The sequence below is a fragment of the Poecile atricapillus genome, chromosome 4, assembly GCF_030490865.1.
Source record: "Poecile atricapillus isolate bPoeAtr1 chromosome 4, bPoeAtr1.hap1, whole genome shotgun sequence".
NCBI lineage: Eukaryota > Metazoa > Chordata > Aves > Passeriformes > Paridae > Poecile > Poecile atricapillus.
The window spans coordinates 38,377,614-38,400,192 of NC_081252.1; the positions used below are offsets into that span (position 1 = coordinate 38,377,614).

The 22,579-nt window shown below is 38.7% G+C and overlaps 1 protein-coding gene across 2 annotated transcripts in view; it reads right to left on the reverse strand.

The window, feature by feature from the left end:
* The window catches only part of SPOCK3 (SPARC (osteonectin), cwcv and kazal like domains proteoglycan 3), a 163,724-nt gene extending 150,595 nt beyond the window's left edge, over positions 1 to 13,129 (reverse strand). Inside the window, exons 1-2 of one of the 2 annotated variants that reach the window (XM_058837985.1) lie at positions 13,028 to 13,129; positions 12,240 to 12,413 (exon numbers count right to left, since the gene is read on the reverse strand). In XM_058837985.1, coding sequence (XP_058693968.1) covers positions 12,240 to 12,413 — 174 coding nt within the window. In that variant the 5' untranslated portion in view covers positions 13,028 to 13,129. Of the gene's footprint in view, positions 1 to 12,239; positions 12,414 to 12,572; positions 12,678 to 13,027 lie in introns of those variants that run through there. The other variant, XM_058837984.1, reaches the window with a different exon arrangement.
* Positions 13,130 to 22,579: the final 9,450 nt, after the last annotated feature.

Sequence of the window (22,579 nt, forward strand, 5' to 3'; positions counted from 1 at the left end):
CTTGAGATGTTTATGGGATTGACCAGGGGCTTGAACCTGGTGTAAAGGTTGAATAGAAAGGGACATTTATCACTGTGATCAGTGTCAAAGAAATCTCCATGTGGATAAAGTACCTGCTGCAAATCCCTACAGCTGATAGAACAACAATAAAATTTTGACTTTAATTTCATCCTACCTTCATTTCTAATTTTCTGGTGAATTTCATAAAAGGAAAGTGACATAAAATATTTTTATTTTAGTGAAAATATTTAAACATGGACAAGTCTAGTCAAGGAGGAAAATAATAAATAGCTTAACATATTTCTGAAGATGAGGAAAAAATACAAATGTTAGAAACATCTAATGACTCAGAAACTTCTTAAGAAAATAGATCTGAGACAGGTATAACAGAACTTCACTTAAAATGAGTGAAATAAGCAGGATATACCATAATATGAACTGAGATTAGATACAGACTTCAAAAAATTCAGTTATAATTATACAATGGTATATCTTTCCTAAACCTGGTTTTGACTTGTTCTGCCTACAGAATTGTACCTTACTTGGGACATTTAAGAATTAATGATGCCAGATGATCAATCTACTCCTGCACCAGGTGAAAGAAACAACCACTGTGTAAATCCATCCCAGGACTTTGTTTTGCCATCAACCCTGTGATTTCCCACAGAATTAAGCAACACAACAGATGCTTTAATAGCTCTGGCAAAATAGGTTACTCAGCTTCAGTTTTTAACAATATTATTATCTATATAAATAACCTTTTGATACAGGATGAAAATCTTGCCTCAGAAATATTGTCTTGCTATGCACTGTGCAGCTTTTTTAATGCTTGTCTGACTTTATTTACTTCTAGTAAATAAGTTGTCACCCTCCAATTTACTTGACTTTCTGTACTGTTTTGCACAGTGCAACATGTGATTCATACAATCTGCAGTTCTAGGAGCTGGGCATGTAAAGGCAGCACAGAGGCACCTACCTACACCTCCAAGAAGCAATGCAGCAAATGAATCAGACACAGACTTTAAATACACAGACAGAAATCCTTGAAGATGAATTAACCAAAATGAAATAATTTGATTCAGGTCAGTGAAACTGAAAGATTGTTTTGTACCCACACCTTGCAAATGGCTGAAGAGGGGAGGCAGGGGGGGAAGAGCTGCAGAATAACAACTTATTCAGGAAAATAATGTATTGAAAAGGAAAATAAAATCCTCAGTCAAACACAGTAACTTAACAAAATTTAAAAAAATAATTTTTTCTTAAACAAAAAAGAAACAATGTTTTCATTGTAGTCCATAAGTTGCAATGACCTTGTAATTCTCTTATACCTAATAAAGAAAAAAAATAAAAAAACAAAAAACCAAAAAACCCCAAAACCCCACACAATAATCTCTGTATTTACACTAGTTTAGATCACTAGAGAGGTTTCTCTAATGAAAAGGAGTTGATGGATGGATGACTTAGTTCGTTCTCCAGTTTGTCTCTTTCCATTTTTCAAAGACGCAAAATATATCCAGAAGTCTATTTTATAGACTCAATGGTCAAATAATGATTTGAAATAAGCAGACTGGCATAATTCCACCTCTCACAAACATCAGTGAACATATCCTCAGTGACCTCGATCAGACAAGATCCCTTGCAAACCAGGTTCAGTTCCAGTCTAATACAACATCATCTCAGAGAAACCCACAGTGAAGATTTGATAAAATGGAGAAAAGAGAACAATCCTAAATCTTCAAGCAGAAATGTTTCACTTCCTGAAAAAATCCTTAAAAATACACTATTACAATAACTTTCTTGAACAATTAAAACATTATAGACTTGGCTGACTACACATTGCTTTGAAATTATAATTAATTCAGCATTATGAAGATTATTTTCTTTTTTTTCCTTCATTTTCCTTCAATCAACCACTTCTCTTGATCAACACAAGACATAAAATAATACATCACAATGTCTTTTGTTTCATCCCTATGCTTGATTACTCTTGGCAGGTTTTTTGGTCTAATGAGCAAGCTGTTTGGCTACAGCTACCTAAATTAAAACAACTGAAAAATTCATTTGTCAAATCTGAAAATACATCTACTTCATTTTCAAGCTTAAATTTGTTTTATTGCTGTATAAATGAATGATGCACATTGACATATTTTAACTCAGTTGTATAAATACTGTGGAAAATTTTACAGCTATAGCAATTCTAACTTCAACTAGTAGTTTTTTCAGAAATTAAAAAAAAAGTCCTTCTGATATAACTAAGCAAGAGCAGGATCTGTGTATGGGGGAATTAAGCATGTCGAAATTACTAACCTTCATCTGCATTAGAATAAAAAGCATAGATATCTCTAGAAGAAGCAGCACTAAACCGATATTACTAAACAGATGAACTTTTTATTATTAATAATGTTTGACAGCCATTTGCAATATTTCAGGGGAAAGATTTCTTAATATTCATGCTGTTGAACAGTCCAACTACACTCAAATTGGGCTGGAAAGCCACAATCCAATTGTAAAAAAATTCAAGATCCACTTACTTTCCAGCTAAAGGACTATCTGTTTGACAAGAAGGATCTTTTTAAAACCTAGACTATGTAAGATGCTATCACATTTTACAACCAGATAAGCACTGTTAGAATCAAGTATCAGCTCTGCTTCACAGAATAATTTCTCACATTTTTTTAAAGTATTATTTTTATAACTTCTCCCACCTTTCTTGGAGAAGCTGGAGTTCAAACAAACATTTTCTTGACAATCTCTAGTTCGTAGCAATACTTGCCTTGTTCTTATGCGATATTTATAGGAATGCAAGAAAAGATGTAGTTCTTCCAGTCAGTGAGCTGAAACTATTGCAGATAACTGCCTCACAAATCTGAGATATGAATTCAGAATTATTATTCCATTCCGCACACCACAAACATTGTTAAACCCATGTCACCTTCAGTATATATCCAAAAATGGTCTGCAATCCATGGGATATCACATGGTAAAATAAAACTGCAGACATGCTGAGATTGGACCTATAAAATACTTCTAATATTCTGTGAGGCATTTTGCTTCTCAGAATGAGGAATAGACAGTGTAAAATCACTTTACATTTTTATTGATCTGAGGTACCAGTTAACGTAAGCATGTGCGTGCTCTCTCACACACACATGGCCTCATTCACTTATAATTTAAAAAAAAATAAAAAATATATAAACCCCCACACAACAGCTCAACTTTTCCATGTGCTGGACCTCAAATACTCTATAATATTAGTACTTCAGAACCTTCTAGGGAAAAAATGTTACTGTCTTCCAATGAGTTATGTTACTCAAAAACGTCTTCTTTTTACAGAAACTGTGCTACAATCCAAATCAAGAAAACTTGGAGGAAAAAAGGGATAGTTTCATACACCCTAAGAAACAATAATTTTTATATACGAATGAAAAAAGGAATGAGAGGAACTGTAAATATTCAGGATATGTAAAAATTATGATAGAATAAAAGATAGAAGGGTATGGTAGCTTTGTCCACACTACAGTTCTACCACTGTGTGAAACCCAGTTTATAAATCTACATTCAGTCCTATTGAAGAACATTGAAATGTTTTGAGGTTTTATATGTCTATTCACTCTGCAGTAAAAATCTACATAGTTAATTCTACTTCTGCATATCACTCCCTCTCCATCTTTTTGAGACTACACCCGCAGACCTCGGAGAGAAATCTCATGATTCATAATCATGCTACACTTAACTTGGCTAAGACATTGCTTACAGTAACTATAAGGCAGTCTTGGGCATATACACATGCTTTGAGAGCATATTTTCTTTTGAGAAGCCCATGAATATCAGCAGATAACACATTTGCCTCTTTTTCTAACATAACTAGGTCTTTCTTAATAGTGTGAAGAAATTCTGTCCACTCATGCCCCAAGTACCAGAGTTCATCAAAACAGGACCTTGTAACTGCCAACCAAGAAGTCCTGACTAAAGTTAAATATATACACATGTAAAAATAAGCACATGTATGAAAAATTGAACAGTTTAACAGTTTAGGAGAGAAATGCCAGATTGAGCAAGATTTAGAAAATAGTTACGTACTTAGTGTGCTTTAATCCAGTTCACATATGAAATATTGTGCATTATTTGCAATACAGTGAGCCAATCTGACAGTCCTTCGGTGGCTTTGTAAAGTAGGCACTCTTCACATTCATGTTTTTTGTTCCTGGACGTTGCAAACAAGACTGCCTACCTATTTCTTAATATGCTTAAGGATTTGAACACCAGATTAACACAACAAGTATGTATCCTGGTGATTATTTCAGTGAAAATTCTGGAGCCATTTCTCTATCTTCCCTAAGATTTGAATTGGTTTGTATTCCAACATCAATTGTGATTTTTTACATAAAAGCAATTGGCTTTTATTGACAACACACCAAGAAAATTCTATGAAGATGGTAGAATAGAAATCCTTTTAACCAGAAAATTAGCATAAGAAAAATCAAGCACTCATTTCAGTCATTTTGTATTTGGGCCAAAGAAGGAAACACTTCCAGATCAGACCAATCTGAATTTAAATGGTATTCTTTTGCAAAACAGTATAAATCTGTTGCCTAGATCATCTGGGATTATTGCAGATAATTAATTCCCTCACAGTGCAGGCCTTAGAGAGCAAACTCTTATCTGCGCCAGCAGCACACGAAGATTCCTGAAACCTGAAATGCTTTTGCCAAAGTAGAATTTTTCGGTGTAATATAATCTGTCAGGATATAAGTAAATAAGCCACTATACACAGGCAAGCATGTTGTCAAATCCAGTGGTCTACTCTGGTCCTGAACTTTAAGAATACAAAGAGTTCTCACAGCTTGACAAGGACTTTCTAACTCTGACCAAAGTGGTTCACTTACTCTGTTGCAAAAGGCTGGAAGGGCACTTTCTGCAACAGATTCTTGTCACTGCTCCTACCAATCGTTTTCACTTCTAAGAATCACTGCTTGGGTTTTCTCCTAAAGTGATGTTCCAGTCACCAACTCAAGCCCTGCCAAATCCTCAAACATATATGCACCATTAAATATAGATCCACGCTCTTCATATTAATAACTTCCCTCCGTTTTAATGAATAGCTAGTAAACCAGAAAATTTTTCACATGCAGTAGCATATAACAAGGAGTGAGTTCTGTACTTCTCACTGCTATGCTACATAGATTTAACAACTTGAATGAATTTCATCATCAAGAGCAAGCTCAAAATTGTCAAAGGAACTTGTTTTCAGCGGTATCTAGGCCCCAGTGTAAGTGCACTACATAAAACTGATGACTTGCAGACTTTTTTAGAGAGAAACTGAACAAGCTGCAAACTGACTCTCTTCTGAGTCAATGATTATGTATCACATGAGAAAATAAAAAAATTAGTTCATAAAAATTTTCTGCGGCAAAATGTCAAGCACTGGATAGTCTGTAATAACAATATATTAAGATAATACTTTCTGGAAATGGTAAAATACCAGAAAGTTAGAATTATTTTAATCTTTTAAACCCATTCTCTTATTGTGTTCTGTTAAAGCAGCCACTTGCAAAGAGAGTAATAGAGCAGTGAAATTCACATCTTCATCATAATCTGAAATCTTTGTCATGGGTTATAATTTCATTTTCTCTCTCTCGTGTCCTGACCAAGGTTGCTACTTTAAACTGCACCACCTTTTTAGGTATATCGTCAATTCCTACATAATTTTCCCTACTGCCATCTATCACTGTGAAATGGGAAAGTATACGTGAAAAACCATTAAAAAAATCTAGCAAATAAGTAAAGATTGTTCAAATTAGGTAAGAATGCCCAATGAAGCTCTGATCACTGATATAACTAGCCACTAACTTTTCTCTTTCAGAAATCAAATTTCAAGAAATATGAAAATTACAAAAACTTTTAATACAATCCCCTATGCTGGCATTTACTAGCATTACCTCCCTAGTATTTGTTTCTAAAGCAAAACGTCACGATTTTTAGCATTACGCATAGTGGGACTTAGAGATGCAGAAAAATAAACACTCTGTATTTACTAAGACATTAAAATATGCCAGATATTATATATCCAAATAGGATAATAGATACAGGATAATAGAAAAACAACAAGGAATAGGAGAAACACAATTCCAAAACCAGTATCAAAAATTTTTAAAAGGCCTACATTAGAAACACTGACACAAACCAAAACCATAGCTATTTTACTGAAGTACTTTTTCAATACTGATAGAAAAGTGATAGAAATACCTTGGTTAGAATAAAAATTTCCTTATGCTTGAATACATGGGAGTTGCTCTGAAGCTAGGTTCCAAAAACAGTAACTAGCTGCTGAAAGATTTTCTTATTTCCTTCAGCATATCTTGCGGGGAAGGGAGAGGGTGCAGGGACAATGCAGACACACCAGGAGTCATGACAACATGGACATGACACAGAAACAACACACAACTGCTTCAACTCAGGCAAAGGAGTCACACTCAGAAACTGCCCAACCCTTGCAAACGCACTAATCTATTATTTCTCTTTTCCACAGATAGTTACATCAAATGCTTCAATTATTACAAATTAATAGAAACAGGGGAGATAGGAAGAAAGGATTAATGGCATAAGTCTAAAAATACTCTAATTCTGCTCAATCCACTGTTTTCTACATTCTGCCACCCCTTACAAAAGCTCTTAGGCATCTTTCCCTTCTGATTGTAAAGCCAAGATAGCCTATGCAGCTTCTGTTACTGTTTCCATCTATTTGTGTATTACAAAGCTATTTATACTACACTATAATAAGCACAGATGGTTAGAGTCAATCCCAATAAGATTTAATGGAAAGACAAGAGAAGACTGGGTATCCATAGCCACTAAATAACCTACAGCATATAAAATAAAGATTATTCTTCAGAGAAAGGAGATAAAGATAAGATGAAACAATGTTATCAGCTTTACTTTAGATTATGAGGGCAATCTAAGGAAAAGCACATTACCATTTACTTAACTTCTAAACGTTAGCTATATAAAGAGCTTCCAAGTTAATGCCTTCCAAGAGACATTTAAGAGTTCAGTGTTAACAACAGTTTGAGATCAGTAGACTCTGCCTTTTCAGACAAAAAGGTATTTGGCAGTAGAAACAGGTAGCAAAAACGGACCATAGGAAATGTAATCATGTGAAAGAAAAAAGGAATCCATACCTGACAATGAATCAAAAGCACATATAAAAACTAGAAATCCTTGTCTACAATACTGAAGAAAGGAAAAAGTAAGATTTCCATGACTCTTTCCCGTTATAATTTATTACATTCAATTTAGAAGTTATGAACAATTGAACAGTTTTTAAATTTCCTTAATTAATTGAAATTAATACAAATTCCTAACACTTTCCCATATTTTACAGTTTAAGAAAGAGTGTTCGGGACCTTATTAGTTTCATTTCAAAGGCAGTAATTACAGTTGAAGGTACAAAATACTTATTCTTTCTGTCAGACCTCCTAGGCTTCAAAATTTTTCCTCCTTCACCATATTAATAAAACTCAGATCATACAAAGTAAGTTATGGAAAAAAGTGACCGATACTACTTAAGAAGTGCCCATAAGCTTCAGCTAACAGACTGGCATGTGGAAAAGATTCTAAGCCCCATTTGCAAAAGTAACTTCACATTATTTCAAGATCTTGGTTTAACTTAGGCTTAAGGCAACATAAAAAAGAAGCAGCTCATCTTTCATGTTTTGCAATTCCATTTTTCTCCTGATGCCATGATCATGACATATTTATGTCATAAGAGAGCTGCTGTACCCACTAGTAAGTTTTCTTTACCCTGAACGATAAAAAGTACTGAAGAAATAAGACCACCAAACCTTTTTTCATAACTAATGAGTTAACATGAGTTAGAGAAAAGACAATGAGTGCTGCATTATCCAATCCAAATTGCTGAACTCCTCTACAGTATATTTAGGATCCTCCATAAACTAGGAGGGCTTTTTGTCCATTGCAAAAGTCTTGTTGAACAGAAGACGTCCTCCTCAAGTAAAGTTACTGGTACTCCACTCTGGAAGCATGAAAACTTTCTGTATACTTACATGGTAATCCCATGGTGAAGTGTAAAGAACTTGTGATAAATCCCTTTTAAAAGGGCCTTGGCTTGCTCAGTTGTACAAAGATGTAGCTGTGATCCACAGCTGGACAGAGATGTTCTGCTCACAACAGTAATGCACAGTTGGCATGGAGCTTGAGGGGCAGTGTTAGTTTTTGAGAAGCCTTAAACCTCCACAACAGACAAGGGAATAATTAATGACCTAATATTCAATTTATCTACTTCCTAAACACACAGGTTTAGTTTTCACTAATGTTGAAAAAATATACCCGTTAAATACTTCCAAAAGACTCCTCTAGAAAGCCAATAAAAGTTGCCCAAACTTGCCACATCTTGTAGAAGGCATTATGTTTGATGCTCAATGTGAGAACACCCCACAGCAAAGCAGAGTAAAAAGGAGCACTTCCAGTACAATTTTCCTCTTCATAGCTGATGGGTTTTATGGTCTGTTCAATTTTCTTCTACCTTCTTTACCCTTGATAACTGTATTAATGTGTTGGGATGATAGTTAACACTGTAGTATGATGCAGCTGGTTACAATGATCAACCAACCCTATTATTTCACAGCAAAACTATGACGCAGTTGGGTTGTGGAGTTCATTTATCAACTTAAATTTGAAAATACAGCAATCACTTAAATTATGACCTCTGAAAAGAAAAAGTATATATCACTAACAAGCAAATTAGAACCCAAAATCTCTCTTCCAGCATCAAGTAAAATTTAAAATATAAAATACAATCTTTTTAATGAACACAAATGCACAAGTCGACAGATTTACAGCATTATGCGTAATGAAGGTTTGCTGGATAAGATTTAGGTCGTTCAAAGTAGGAGAGCATAAATGTAATACCATTTCTCAACCACATTTTTCAAAAAGAATAATCTTTATTTAAGACAAAGTGGAGCATATGTTTATATGTTTAGCAAATGTCTAGTGCTATCATCATAGATAAAGCCATTACCACAAAGTATTATCAATATAACAAAATATGAATGAAGAAGATAACCCTAACAGCAACTACTGAAAAGCCTCAGTTCCCAAGCCTGAGGATAAACAGAGGATACATTCCCATGGACTGGAACCTCCCAGCATCATGACACCACTGGCTGCAGCACCTAACCAGGCAGCTTGGAAAACCTTAATAACAGCATCAACCCTGAGACTTTAATGACAGATGTGACTAGTTGCAGCTACTCAGCAACTGGACTGCAGCAGCAGTAAGGCGGGGTTGAAAACTCTTCTTCCCCCACACTTCAGGCAAAAAATAAATGTACCCTCATATAGAACCCAAAATGTTGGACTTGCCCATGCAACTTATGGGAGTTGATATTTGACATATCCCATCACCCCCATCTTTAAGATGGAAAGTCTCCTATTTAGAAACAAGACCATTCTCAATTTTTGCACAAGAAAAATAAGTGGGAAGGTAGGGTACCCTCTAACATACATCTAGTTTCCCACTGTTACATGTTAAGGCACAGCTCTTGCCCAGACCTATTGCATTATTTTCAACAGATATGTCAAAATGATCAAGACCTTTCAAAAGAATTGAAGAGCCAGTTACAGTTCTGCCTGTACAAAGTACTGGAGAGATCTTGGGCAATAATCCCACATTAATAACACTTAATGACAAAACAGACATTTTAGAGGATGTTAAGAGAGCTAGGTTTAGAGGTTGGCTTGGTTTTTGGTTTTTTTATAAATAAAATATCATATCTTGGTTTATCAGGTTCTGTAAGGGTTCCCTTTCTAAATGACTGCGTTCTTCCTCACTGTGATCTAAAACTCTTAAGAAACTGAGCCAATGAGCCAGAAGTCAGGGTCATTATCTTTCACATTAATCAGTCCTGTCAGTTAAGTCTTAAGTTAAGCCTTTAAATACTTCTTTTCACACCAGAATTCCATCTCACCCTTACAGCTGTAGGGTATTTAAAGCCTACAAAAAATATCCTACTCTGACCAAAGAATTAAATTACAAACACAGGCCTTGCATACCTTGATTTTAACTCTACGAGACACTTACCCCAACATGTTTCAAATGCTGCTGTCCTGTTCCTTAACAGGAGCCCACATCTGAATCACTAAGCACATTGCTAATCACAATTTCAAAAGCAACAAATTACAGTCACACGTAGATTTACTAATAAATAGGCAGGATGGTAAAACTTCTCCTCCATGTTATATTTAAGTATGATAACTGATAAGTGTTCTTCCAAGATATTTTTCTAATGCATTCTTGTACAGGTAGATTGACACAATTTTTGAGCGCTGTTACAGTTATATGTTAAGAGTTACTGAAAACTACCCACGCTTTATGGGAGAGGGTTGTAAAATTAAATAAGTATTCCAGACTGAGTACCAGTCAATAATAGGACATAAGCATTCTGCACAAGAAATGAAAGCATACTCTTCACTGAAGCACCAGCCTTATGAAAGTTACAGTGTAAATATAAGCTAGCATATTTGCAAATTGCCTCAGAAGAATCAGTATGCAGTACTTCTGCAAAGCAGTCACTCTTAAAACCCTTGGGGACACCTACTTGTCACAGAATAAATTATCTGGCTAATATCCAATATTACAGTACATGGCAGTGGGTACCCAGGAGACGGGCATTAGAGAGCACGTAGCTTCCTCAGCCTTGCAGGTTAGTCCTTACATAAACGACTTTGCCCAATTACAAAACATAACTGATGTACGTATTTTGGAGTTTTCTAGCAGCAGCCTTTAAATCCTAGAACATTTCTATAGCACCAGATTTTTGCTTGGTTTTTTGTTTGGTTTTTTTTTTCCAAAATCACAGGTCCCAATGCACAGCATACTGAACAGGTATTTTTCACATGAACCTAAGCTTTTTTTTAAGATATTCAAGGCAAATAGAAATATCTGACTACTGATTAGAAGTGCTCTCGAACACCAGAATTATGCTGTTTAATAAAAACTATGGGGAAAATAAGTTCTCCCACAACTCTAGTGGTTCTTTCCTAGATGCTAAAGATAAATAGCCAAGTCTGCATCCCACATGCAACACAGACATAAAGCTAGAAAATACATTCATCACAAGACACGCTAGGTCTCAAAAATACGAGACTTCTTGGAGACATTTACTTCAGTTTGCTACAGCAAACCGCAGTCACCACCAGGCTGCAGAACAAGAAGAAACCTGTTGCCTCCGAAGTTGCAAACCAAATCAATGCTTTACACCGAATCAAAGAAATCCAGTAGGTTAAACAGTAGAAAAACCAGAAAATTATTTTACACGGTTGGAATTCGGATTTTTAAAAATGACACCGACGGATGCAGGACACAGGATGATCAAAGAAAATATTTTCTTCTGAAAGAAACGTGAACGGCTTTTGAAAATAGGTTGCGTTCCACTCAACTTGCAGCAAACGCAGCCCAAACTAGGCGCACAGTCGAAGCACGCCGAGGACAGAGCCACCTTACAGCGGCAGGTTTCGTAACTGATGAGATTCGGGTCAGGCTGGGGCCGCTGCTCCGGGCTCCGAGCACGGCGCTCCGGACACCGCGCACCGCCGCGCCCAAGCCCCGCACCCCTGACCCCGCAACCCCCGGCCGTGAGCGCTGCCCCTTCTCCCCCGCCCTCCCTATCGGCACTTCCGACCGGGCACGGCGAGACGCGGCGATGCCGCCCGGCGCCGCTGCCAGGTGCCCGGGGAGGGAGGGGGCTCTGTCCCGGGCGGCACTGGCGGAGCGGCGGCGGGGCGAGCCCCTGCCCCGGCCCGGTGCCCCCAGCGCATCCCTTCCCGCAGAGGGGTTGGGAAGCGGGAGGATGGAGGACAAACGCGGCTCTCCCCCTGCACCGCCTGGCACCCCGCAGGGCGGGAAGCGGCTCCCGCGGCCCGGCCCGCTGGGCCCCGAAGGTGCGGGCCGGGCGCCCCTCACGGCCCGGGGCGCGCCGGGCGGTTCTGGCCGCTCCTCGGCGGCAGCGCACCGGGAACTGCCCGGCGGGACCCCCGTCCTCCTCGCCGAGGTGCCGCAGGCAATTAATTAAGAATTAAAATTCGGGGAGAATGGGGAAAGTTGAGGCTGTGCCCCAGCCCCCGCTCCCCAAGGGATGCCCTACACCCTGCAGGAAGGGAACCAGCGGGAGAGGGCTGGGCGCGGCTGCCGGCCGGCAGGGTGAAAGGGCTGAACTTACGTCTCGGAATTTGTTCCACTGCCCGACCTCCTTGTCGTATTGGGAGATGGTCGTGAGCCATTGTTTATCGTCCAGAAAATTGCCGCTGTCCGGTCTGCCCCCGGCCGCCGCCGCCGCCGGGCTGCACCAGGCTGCTGCACACACGCACACCAAGGCTGCCGCTGCCGCGAGCATCTGGGCGAGAGGAGACACGGGCAGGGGGGTTACCCACAGAAGAGCCGAACCCCGGCCGGGGGCTGCTGGCGGGGGACGGGACAGTCGCCCGCGGCGGGCCCCCTGGCCCACCTGAAGGCGGCGGAGGGAAGGGGAAGGGGAGGCTGCCCAGCCCGTCACCTTGCTGCGCGCCCCGCACCCGCGCTCCTCGCCGCGGCCGGAAAGGCGGCCCCGCGCCCGCTCCCTCCCCGCACGCGCCGCCGTCTGCGGCCGCCCGTCCGTCCGCCCCGCTCCCGCGCCGCGCGCGCCGCCCGCCCCTCGCCCCGCCCCGCCCCCGCCCCGCGCCGCGCCGCGCGCCGCACCGGGAGAGGCGCGCGCCCGCCGGGAGCCCGGCACCCCGCGCCGCCGGGAGCACCGGCACATCCCCCTGCACCGGCACAGCCCCCTGCACCGGCACATCCCCCTGCACCGGCACAGCCCCGCCGAGACCCGCCCGGCCTCGCAGCAGCCGCACAGTGCCGCCTCCTCCCCCAGGTTAGGGTGGATGCCGCTAGAACTTCGCTACAGCTGCGTTGGCACCTCGCACCCCAAGATCGGCGAAAACCCCTAGACGGACGCGATTCTTCAAAACTCACAGTCACGTCAAGACAGAACTTCCCGCGCCTTCGGGGCAAGGAGAGGCACAAGCTCGCGGATCGCCTCCGAGTGCCGACGGAGGCACACCGTGATGCCGCCTGCTCGTGTTATCCCCTTTTGCACTCTTCCCTCTTCTTCTGGCTTTTGTCTTTTAAACGGCAACAGTGTGTTAACTCAAAGTCTTCAATGACATTTGGTTGCTTTCCCGAATTAGTTAAGTTTAATTTAGAATAGAGCAAGGTGCAGAAATAAATAGTTCAATTACCTTTCCAGCATAGCTGCCTCCATATTTAAGTTCTGACATCCTGTTGACCTAATTAATCTAATTTTTAATGTTAGCTTTATTCCCTAGACTTGAGTAACACTATGCTTTTTAGATTTGTATTAACTGCGTGTTGCAAGGTTTCGGTAGAGGGAGCGGGGCAGAGACTGCGGGGTGGCCTCTCTGGGAAGATGTGTGGAACTCTCCCGTCTGGGGAACAGCTGGCTCCACGCAGCTCCACAGTGGAGACATTGCGGCCACAGCTAAGCCCTTCGGCAAAGCTGGCGGTGCCTCTGTGAAAGGATAGCTAAGAAAGGGCAGAAAATGCTGTGCGGAGAGAGGAAGTGGGAACAGAAACGGTGAGAAACAACGGGGAACGCCGGCGCCAGAGAGAGATGAGAACGTGGTCTCCGTGGCCGAGCACTGGAAGACTGATGCCAGAGCAAAGGGAACCCAGAGAAACTGCGGCGAGGCCAGACCGGAGCTCCTTTTCCTGAAGAACTGCAGCCAATGGGAAAGCCATGCCAGAGCAGAAGAAAAGTGTGAGAAGGAATGAGCTGTGCAGAGAAATTGTTACCTGCTGACTCTACGTGCCCCCAATTCTCCCTGTGCTGGTCAGGGAGAGAGGAGTCTGGAATTAAGCTGAGTCTGGGAAAAGAAGGGAAAAAAGTTGCTGTTTTAACGTGTCTTCTTCTTTACCACTACTCAAACTAGCTACTACATTTTTATTTTAATTGGCAATACATCTTCTCCCAGTCAAGTTTGTTTTGTCTGCAGCAATAATCGGTCAACAGTATTCCTGATTTTATATTAACCCATGAGCTCTCTCCCTCCAGTTCTTCCTATACTTGTCCTGCTGGGGAGAGGGGCTGTGAGCAGCTGGGTGAATGTTTGGCTGTTAGCCAAGGCTAACCCACTGCGAGGTAGCCAAGTATGACGAGTACACAACACTCTCAGTGTAGTTGCTGAAAGTATTTTCTGTGGTAAAATACAAGTTACTTTCAGACTTGGAACTAGGGTCAAGTCCATCAAGAGATTCTCTGATGGCAGAAAAACACCACTTCATGCAAAAGGAGAAGTGATTATGAAGATTGCCACTGATTTTAGCAAGTTTTGATTTTGGTCATAAACTGTAACTACAGACAAATAGTAAAGTATTAATTAAATCAAATAACCTACATCATACAGTACATAATAGATGCCATTTTGTTCCTGAACTTGTATCACTAAAATCTATGAAAATCCTGTCACACTTATGACAGAGAAGATGATTGCCAGATTAGGATTTATTTGTCTGACCCTAAAAATGCTACCTATCCAGAATGATATTATATTCTATAATAAATGAATCATAAAGTTCAAAGCAAATGGATAGAGGGATTGCACAGAGGCTAAATAAGAATCAATAAAACAGTCATTCTGAGGGTGGGTTATAGAGTCAGTGCTTTATAGAATCATTCTCTGACAATCCAGTTTGTATTTGTCAGTCTTAATGTTAATTTTCTACAAATTGCTTTGCCCTTTGGGAAAGAAGAAATTTCTCTATAAAGCTGATGTGTTGGGATTTTGTTTCGGTTTTTTTTTTTTTTAAGAATTACTTATTTAAACTTTTTTTGACAGCATCCCAGTTCCTGAATTTGTGTTTTCACCTACCCAGCAATGAAGGTGATCTATTTTGGTTTCGGTTTGCTTCGTCTGTATTTGACAATTTCATCTAGATAATATTAGTTAGTACTTTTAAGTTATTGTTCATCTTTCCACACTTAGAGAAGAAGAATAAAAGTGGCTATGATTTGCATTCAGCAAAAATCCTCAGAAAGGGGTAGTCTCTTATGGTTTGAGTTTTAAAAGTTTCACTGCAATTGTCTAAAAAGTGATCTTCAACACCTATGACTGCAGTTTCTACTGACAACACATGCTAATGATCAATTATATGTAATTTTGCCTGAACCAAGCTATTTGAAGCCTTTAATAATTCTAAATGTATTCCTTATAATTTTAAGCACTCTGATCTCCACATAATTGGTTTAAGAGCCTCATTCTGATCAAGGACTTTACACAAGTTGGTAATTCCATTTATTCAAGCACACAATGATACTTGATTGAAATGGCATTTTGAAGATACAAAACTAAGAATTTTTTTTCTCAATAATTTTACTTCTCTTCAAAGATTAAACTTATGTACCTTGAGAAATACTCTTTATTTTAAATGTACACACATTTCTTACAGAAAATGTAACTATTGTTACATACTGATGTGTTTAACAATAGCATCTTTAAGATGTGACAGGGAATCTGTCACTGAAGCAGTGGTAAGATAATAATACTAATGGCAACAAGAACATAATTTTGAACTGAGAGTTTAGAAACTCTGCCTCACAGGTCTTCATCATTGTTGTTATTAACAAAAAAATTTTCTTATTAATTCCAAAATATGATCTATTTTGCAAATTTTGGTAACAAGTATTTTAATATTAAGACTTACTAATTTGGAATAATAACTGTTCAGGTTTCTTCCCCTCTGAGTAGCTGATGCAGTCTACAGGGAGGTAGCAATGAGGATGGTGTAGCCAGTAATATACTTGTAAGTTAAAATACTGGTGTGAATAGTATGGTTGTTGCACAAGGAAAAGGATGGAAAGAGAAAAAAAGAGGGAGTATGCATTTAAATATGTATTTTGCATACTCATCTGTGTGTTATATGAAAGAGCATTGGGATTATGTAACATACGCATGAAGATATATATTGGAAGTTTGTATGCATAGGTTACTGATGGAATAGAAGTGACATGCTGAGAAATTATTAGGAAATGCAAGGAAATTTATGTCCTGAATTGTGTCACAAAAGTGCTTTACTCACTTCCTGCAAATGAAGAATACGTTCACTTAAGGCAATTAAGTATGGAGTTAATTTTTTACAACTATTTTAACTGTAAGGGCTGTGTTATTATATTTGAACAAACTTACGTTGAAGGGAATCCCAAGGGAACATCTAGGTATCCCACTGCCTGCAGGCAAAGCCAGATATACCTTGTCACTGCTGGCAGATGTCGATCCAAATCTACCAGAATCACCATTGGTGGAGTCTGTCGGTGATAGAAACTCCACACTGATCTGTGTCAGTGGGTTCTAGTTTTACTAGACTAATTTTAGAAGAGGTTTCCAATATCTGAAACAAGTTGGTCTTGCTGCAATTTAAGCTTATAACTTACAGTGAATACTGTTCACCAAAAGCATGAAGAACAAATGACTCTTTTCTTCTGATCAGCAGCAGTCTTTCCCATACTGGAAACTATTCACTCTGTAACCACTCTGTATTTCATCCCAGTGATACGTTTATTACCATATTTTTACCCTGTTCTTTTAATCTTATACCATGATTTTGATTTCTCTGATCACTTTATTATCCACTGAATTGGGCTAGAAGGTTTTTCCATTGTCAATGTCTAGAACACCATTGAATAGAGCAGAGGATTTACTTCATAAGCATAAATTATTTTGGCTTGATAAGATTTGCATTTTCTTCAGTATCTTCCACACATTTAGACATAGTGTGCTGAATTACCTGTCCCTGCATTTTCTAGAAATTGAGGGTAGAACGACAAGAACTTAATTTTCTGACCCTTTTTCACCCACTTTTTGAAGGTCCCTTTTTTAAAGAAGCCCTTTAATTTGCTTTGTGTTTTTAAAGTCATCTGGTAACTGCTTGTTCTCTAAAGTTTCTCAAAAGCAATGACTAAGAATTCTGAGACTCTTTCAAACAATTCTGTGAACATTCAGAGAAGAATTCATGAGATGATTATAACAATATCATTTTTACAAAAATTACAAAATAGATTAATTACACACAAAGTCTTATCTAAGCCCTTTTTTTTCTTGTAAATTTTGTGATGACTGAGTCAACCCACTATATGCCACTAATGATTGGTGCATAGGTTTTAAATTACTTTTTCTTACCTTTCTCTCCTTACTGCATTCTTCCTCCACAACGGGACTCATCCCTTCCTTTCATCTTCTTTATAATAATTCTATGTTTGCAATTATTTTTTATTAACCTTGATGCCTTTTGCTAGCTGCATCTCAACTTCTCCTTGACTTTTGCTACTTGTGTCTTGGACTGCTTTGAAGTATTCATCTTTCATTCTTCTTTGACTTTTCATCTTCTACTTCAGGCCACTGCAGACTTCAAGATTTAATCTATTTGTCTTCTATGGCTTTCCCTATTCTTCTGCAATTACTGCAATTTAATCCTTAATATTTTTTCTGTAGGGTAAATGCTCCAAGGTGCTCATATTTCTCATTCTTCATGAATTTTATTAGATTGCTAAACACCTGTGGATCTCTGCTAACGTAAGTACTGTAAAAGGCACAAACCATAAAGATCCAGGGAGCATGGCAGCTCAGATGGTCAGCATTAAGGACACATCCATCTGTTTTTACGGACAGCTTACATACACTTCAGAATAAGGCATTGTTATGTGGACCTGTCCAAGACCAGAGGCAGAAGACCATCTCAAGAAAGGTAGGTCTAAGCAAAGTCCTCACAAGCTTACAACTGAAACAGAAAATGTCTTAATGGTGTGACATCTCTGCCTGACACTGCATCTAATCTTTCTGACATTCTGTATTGTCACTAAAGGACATGAAATGATTCACATGTCCACTCTCACTGTCAGAACAAAAACCCGTCACTTTATTTTCTGACTCCAGTATTTATAGATTCTTGACAATGACCAAGGATTGGATAATTAAGTTACCACCTTCCCAAGCACACTGGTCATGCGAAACATCCATCAAAAGACATTTCTTAGAAGGAATGTGATAAACAACTTATGTTTACAGGACTTTCATGGGAAAGTAACTAAAACTATGAAAACATTATCAGAAGGCTTAATTTTCAGGGTGACACTGTATAGCCCCAACAATCACAGCAGATGCAACAGGAATTCACAAAAATAGATCCTGGAACTCAGGCCTTCAAAAATACGAGAATTTCTTCTTCATTCAAATTTGTTAAACGCAGAAAGATCTGGCTTTTTATACAATACAAAGTGAAGAACTTCCCCAGCCAAACTCAGGAACTCCAATTTGATCAAGCCTATTCAAGAAAAATACCTTGTCCAGAGATAAAATCTGAATTTTTCACTTTGACTGCAGAATATTTTGTCATTGTCAAAATTAAGTTTATGTCTCTAGAAAAGCATGCAATGAATTTTTGTATTTGCTGATGTTCAAAAATTCAAAACTCTTTTCTTGTCCAGTGAACAATTTAAACTATATGTTAAAATTTACAACACAATAATAAGCAGTGCCTTGATGCCAAGGACAATCTTCTATCTCTACATATCAATTCTCTTAGATGCAGGAACTCTTCTCATCTGACTGTTCTCAGTGGATCATAAAAAATCTGAAACTTTTCCTATCCTGGAGTTTTATGTGGTACACATCACAGCTTCCAGAAAAAGGCAAATGTCTCCTTGTGCCTTAGTCCCAGATACACCCTTTCAAATCAAACGCTGTATGCAGTAGAATTTCTCTGAACAAAACAGTCATAAAATCATAAGATTGATGAAACTTCTAAACCAATGCCTGTTAAGTCCTTCCTGTGTTATTCGCAGTCTCCCTGAGAAGATGTTTTCCTACTTTAAGCATCTCTATTTTACTTATTCCTTATACAGGAGTACTCAGCTCCAAGAGCTGTGGCTGATTTTAAGATCTGGCTTTATTTAAGCACCAAAATATGTTTGGCATTGAGTTGGCATTTGTGTGTTGGATGGTGATGTGTTTTAACCATCTCACACCATAAAATCTCAATAGGAGCAATTCAGAAGTTGGGTAGGACATAGGTACCCTTTGTGAGCTTGGACTTCTCTAAATTTCTTTGTCACCTTTCTAACCATTTTCTATAATTACGTATTCTAGAATTTATGGAGTAGGTTCGCAGTTTTCTAGTTCATACCCCCTATAGTTTACATTTGCAAAGTATGTGACTGAAGAAGGTCTTCCACACATTTTTTGTTCTCAGGCAAAAATTAGAAATGAGGATAAGCAAAGAGGATGTGATACTGCTCCTATTTTTACCCACTGAAATTTTCCTGTTTGTTCAAACATGTTGGTCAGAAATACAGACGTACAATTTGAGTTACGCTCAACAAAAGGTACAGTGGGTGATAGTATGATATGAAAGGTGTATTTGGTTTGGGTGACCTTATTTCACTATGGATTTTCAGGCCTGAACTGAGTTATAAGAATAATTTTACAAATTACCTGGGGAAGTAATTCTAGTGGAGACAAAACTAGAAGATAAAGTATGTAGTGAAACTTTAAGCTTATCATTTTTTTTAATAAGAATGAAAATAACATTAAAAAAAATGCATTTTATATAGGAGAAGAGTTTGGGTTTGGTTTTTTTTTTATTTTCTGTCTGAAACACACGCTCCTGTTTTTCTTCACTATGTAAATCGCCAGCAGCTTTTAAGAAATGTTACTGCAACACAGTTTGAAAAAACATTAATTATTCTAATCATTGCGGTTGATTAAACAGGTAGGGGACCCTTTTTGATTCTTCATTTACCACTTTCTCCTCCTTCCTGAGAGTTCTGCACAGCTGGAGATTTTCAGCCCCATTGTAGCCTCCTCATCTTAGTAAAGTTCTTTTGGCATGCTAATTAATCTCCTTCCCAATATTTACTCTCCCTGACCACAAGCCATTGTCTGCTCTTACATCTTATTTTGAAGAGACAGGGTTCATGAAATTCTTGAATGCTTCTCTTAACAATAGCTCTAGCCTATACATAATGTAGCAAGCAAGAACATTATTTAACGACAAATTTCTAACCTTGAGACTGTTTTCATGGGCTTTTTTTAACACATCACAAAACTGCTTTTCTTTGGAGTTTTTTTGTGCAAAATTTGGGTTAGTTTTTTTTTCTGTTTTGCCAGAACACTAATTAAAACGGTAAGGTTTACTCAAATACTTAAACCAACTTAATCCAATTTATCCAATACAAAAACATTCTGCTTTATATTACATCTTCTTTCAGACTTTTTTGAATCCTATTTATTAAGAAACTAATGTTTTCTTGTTTTATGCATGATGTCCAAAGCAATTTGATGCAATATAACATATCTTGTTATTATATACTGGACATACATTGGACATATATTGGCTATATATTGGTTATTACATATTGAATATGCTATCAAGCTTTGTCTTCTTAATAGACCACCTATTATGAGACCTTTCTAATGTATTCATTGCAATTGGGACTGTTACAGATGATTCAATAAAATCGAAATAATTCCAGTAATGTCTGAAAATGTTCACAATAAGGTGTCATTTATGAAGAAAGCTATCCTTTATCAAAATGTTTTACGTGAGAAATACAAGAAACAAGGCTCACATTTTTAGACATCAAAGATGGGTAGCTACAAATCCAGCCTAATGTCATGTCTCTGGAAGATTTAAGTCTTTACAACTTAAAAGGGAACTAGTCTTCACAGAAGTCTTCACAAAAGCAAAAGCTAAGCTGATCACAACAGAACCATCTTTCCCCTTTCTTCTGTCAGTAACTGAGCAAATGCCTTTCCCCACAAGTATCCTGTATTTTATAGTGATGACAGGTTTATATGCAGTACTTTATTGACTAACTGTAGGCTGATGAGTTAACCTATGAAACTAGCTAGAGACAGTTATATTACTTAGAGTTTGGTTGAACTCACCATACCACCTCCACCTAAAACATCTCTACTTTGAAATCATAAAATCATTTAGAATAGAAAAGACATTTAAGATCATCAAGTCCAACCACTAACCAGCACTGCCAAGCCCATCCCAAACCATGGCTGTAAGTGCCACATCTAAATGTCTTTAATACCTCCAGGGATGGAGACTCAACCACTTCCATGGGCAGCCTCTTCTAGTGCTTGACAACCCTTTTCATGAAGAAATTTTTCCTAATATCCTAATAACACCTTGAAGTTGTTTCTTCCTGTCACTTGGGAGAAGTGAGCAACCCACACCTGCCTATATCCTCCTTTCAGATAGCTGTAGAGGGCCATAAAGTGTCCCCTGAGCCTCCTCTTCTCCAGGCTCAATAACCCCAGCTGCTCCTCAAAAGATTTGTGCTCAAGACCCTTCACCAGCTTCATTGCCCTTCTCTGGACCTGCTCCAGCATCCCAATGTCCTTTCTGTGTGAGTGGCCCAGAACTGAACACAGGATTTGACGTGTGGCATCACCACCAGTGCCATGAACAAGGGGACAATCACTGCCATGGTCCTGCTAATACAATCTGATGCGACTATTTCTGATACAAGCCAGAATATCACTGGACTTCTTGGCCACCTGGGCACACTGCTGGTCAACCAGCACCCCAGATCCCTTTCCAACAGGCAGCTTTCCAGTTGCTCTTTCCCAAGCCTTCAGTGCTGCATGGGGTTGTGGCTGAAGTGCAGGACCCAGTACTTGGCCTTCTTAAGCAATTAAACAATTTGCCTCAGCTCATCAGCCAGTCTAGATTCCTCTGTAGAGCTTGCAACCCTCCAGCAGATTAATACTCCCACCCAACTTCATTTTAATCTGGAGGACTGCACATATTCAAAAGAATTTTGCTATTAAAATCAAGCTTTGCTTAGTTAACATGATAGATTTTGGAGCAGTGTAAAGCATTAAAGGAACCTGTATTACAACAGAAGAGGAATCTTAGTCAATTTTTCAGTTCAATCACAAACCGCATCTATTCTTGGCTCTGTTTCTAGACATTTCAGAATTACATGGGTTAACTGGCTTATTTTTCTTCTACAAAACCGCATGTACAGTTGAAGCCAAGTCCATTCCTAATCAAATACGTAATTTGACAGGAGTACACATTTGTGCCCATTACGTTAATTTGTTTTGGGCCTGTAGGCGCTATCACACATGCTGTATGTCTTACCTTGTTACCAATTCAGTCAGAAGTGAGAGGAGGCTACGCAATTAAGTACAATTTCTTTACAAATAACCTCCATATAAAGTCTAGGTCTCTGAAATTACGTTTCTTTTTTTCTCATGAATGTGCTGTAATTATTAAACCTTCTGTATAATTTAAAAGTAAGTTAAATTCATCATAAATCTTGCAAAAAAATATAAAATAGAATTTTTAGGGGATAACTCAGAAGAGCCTCTGCACATTTTTACACAACTATTAAATATGAAAATATAAAATTTACTGTAGGAAAAAACCTCACAATGACACAATTCTTCATGGAAATTTCATTTATTAAAACCACCAATACCTTTCTCATATTTC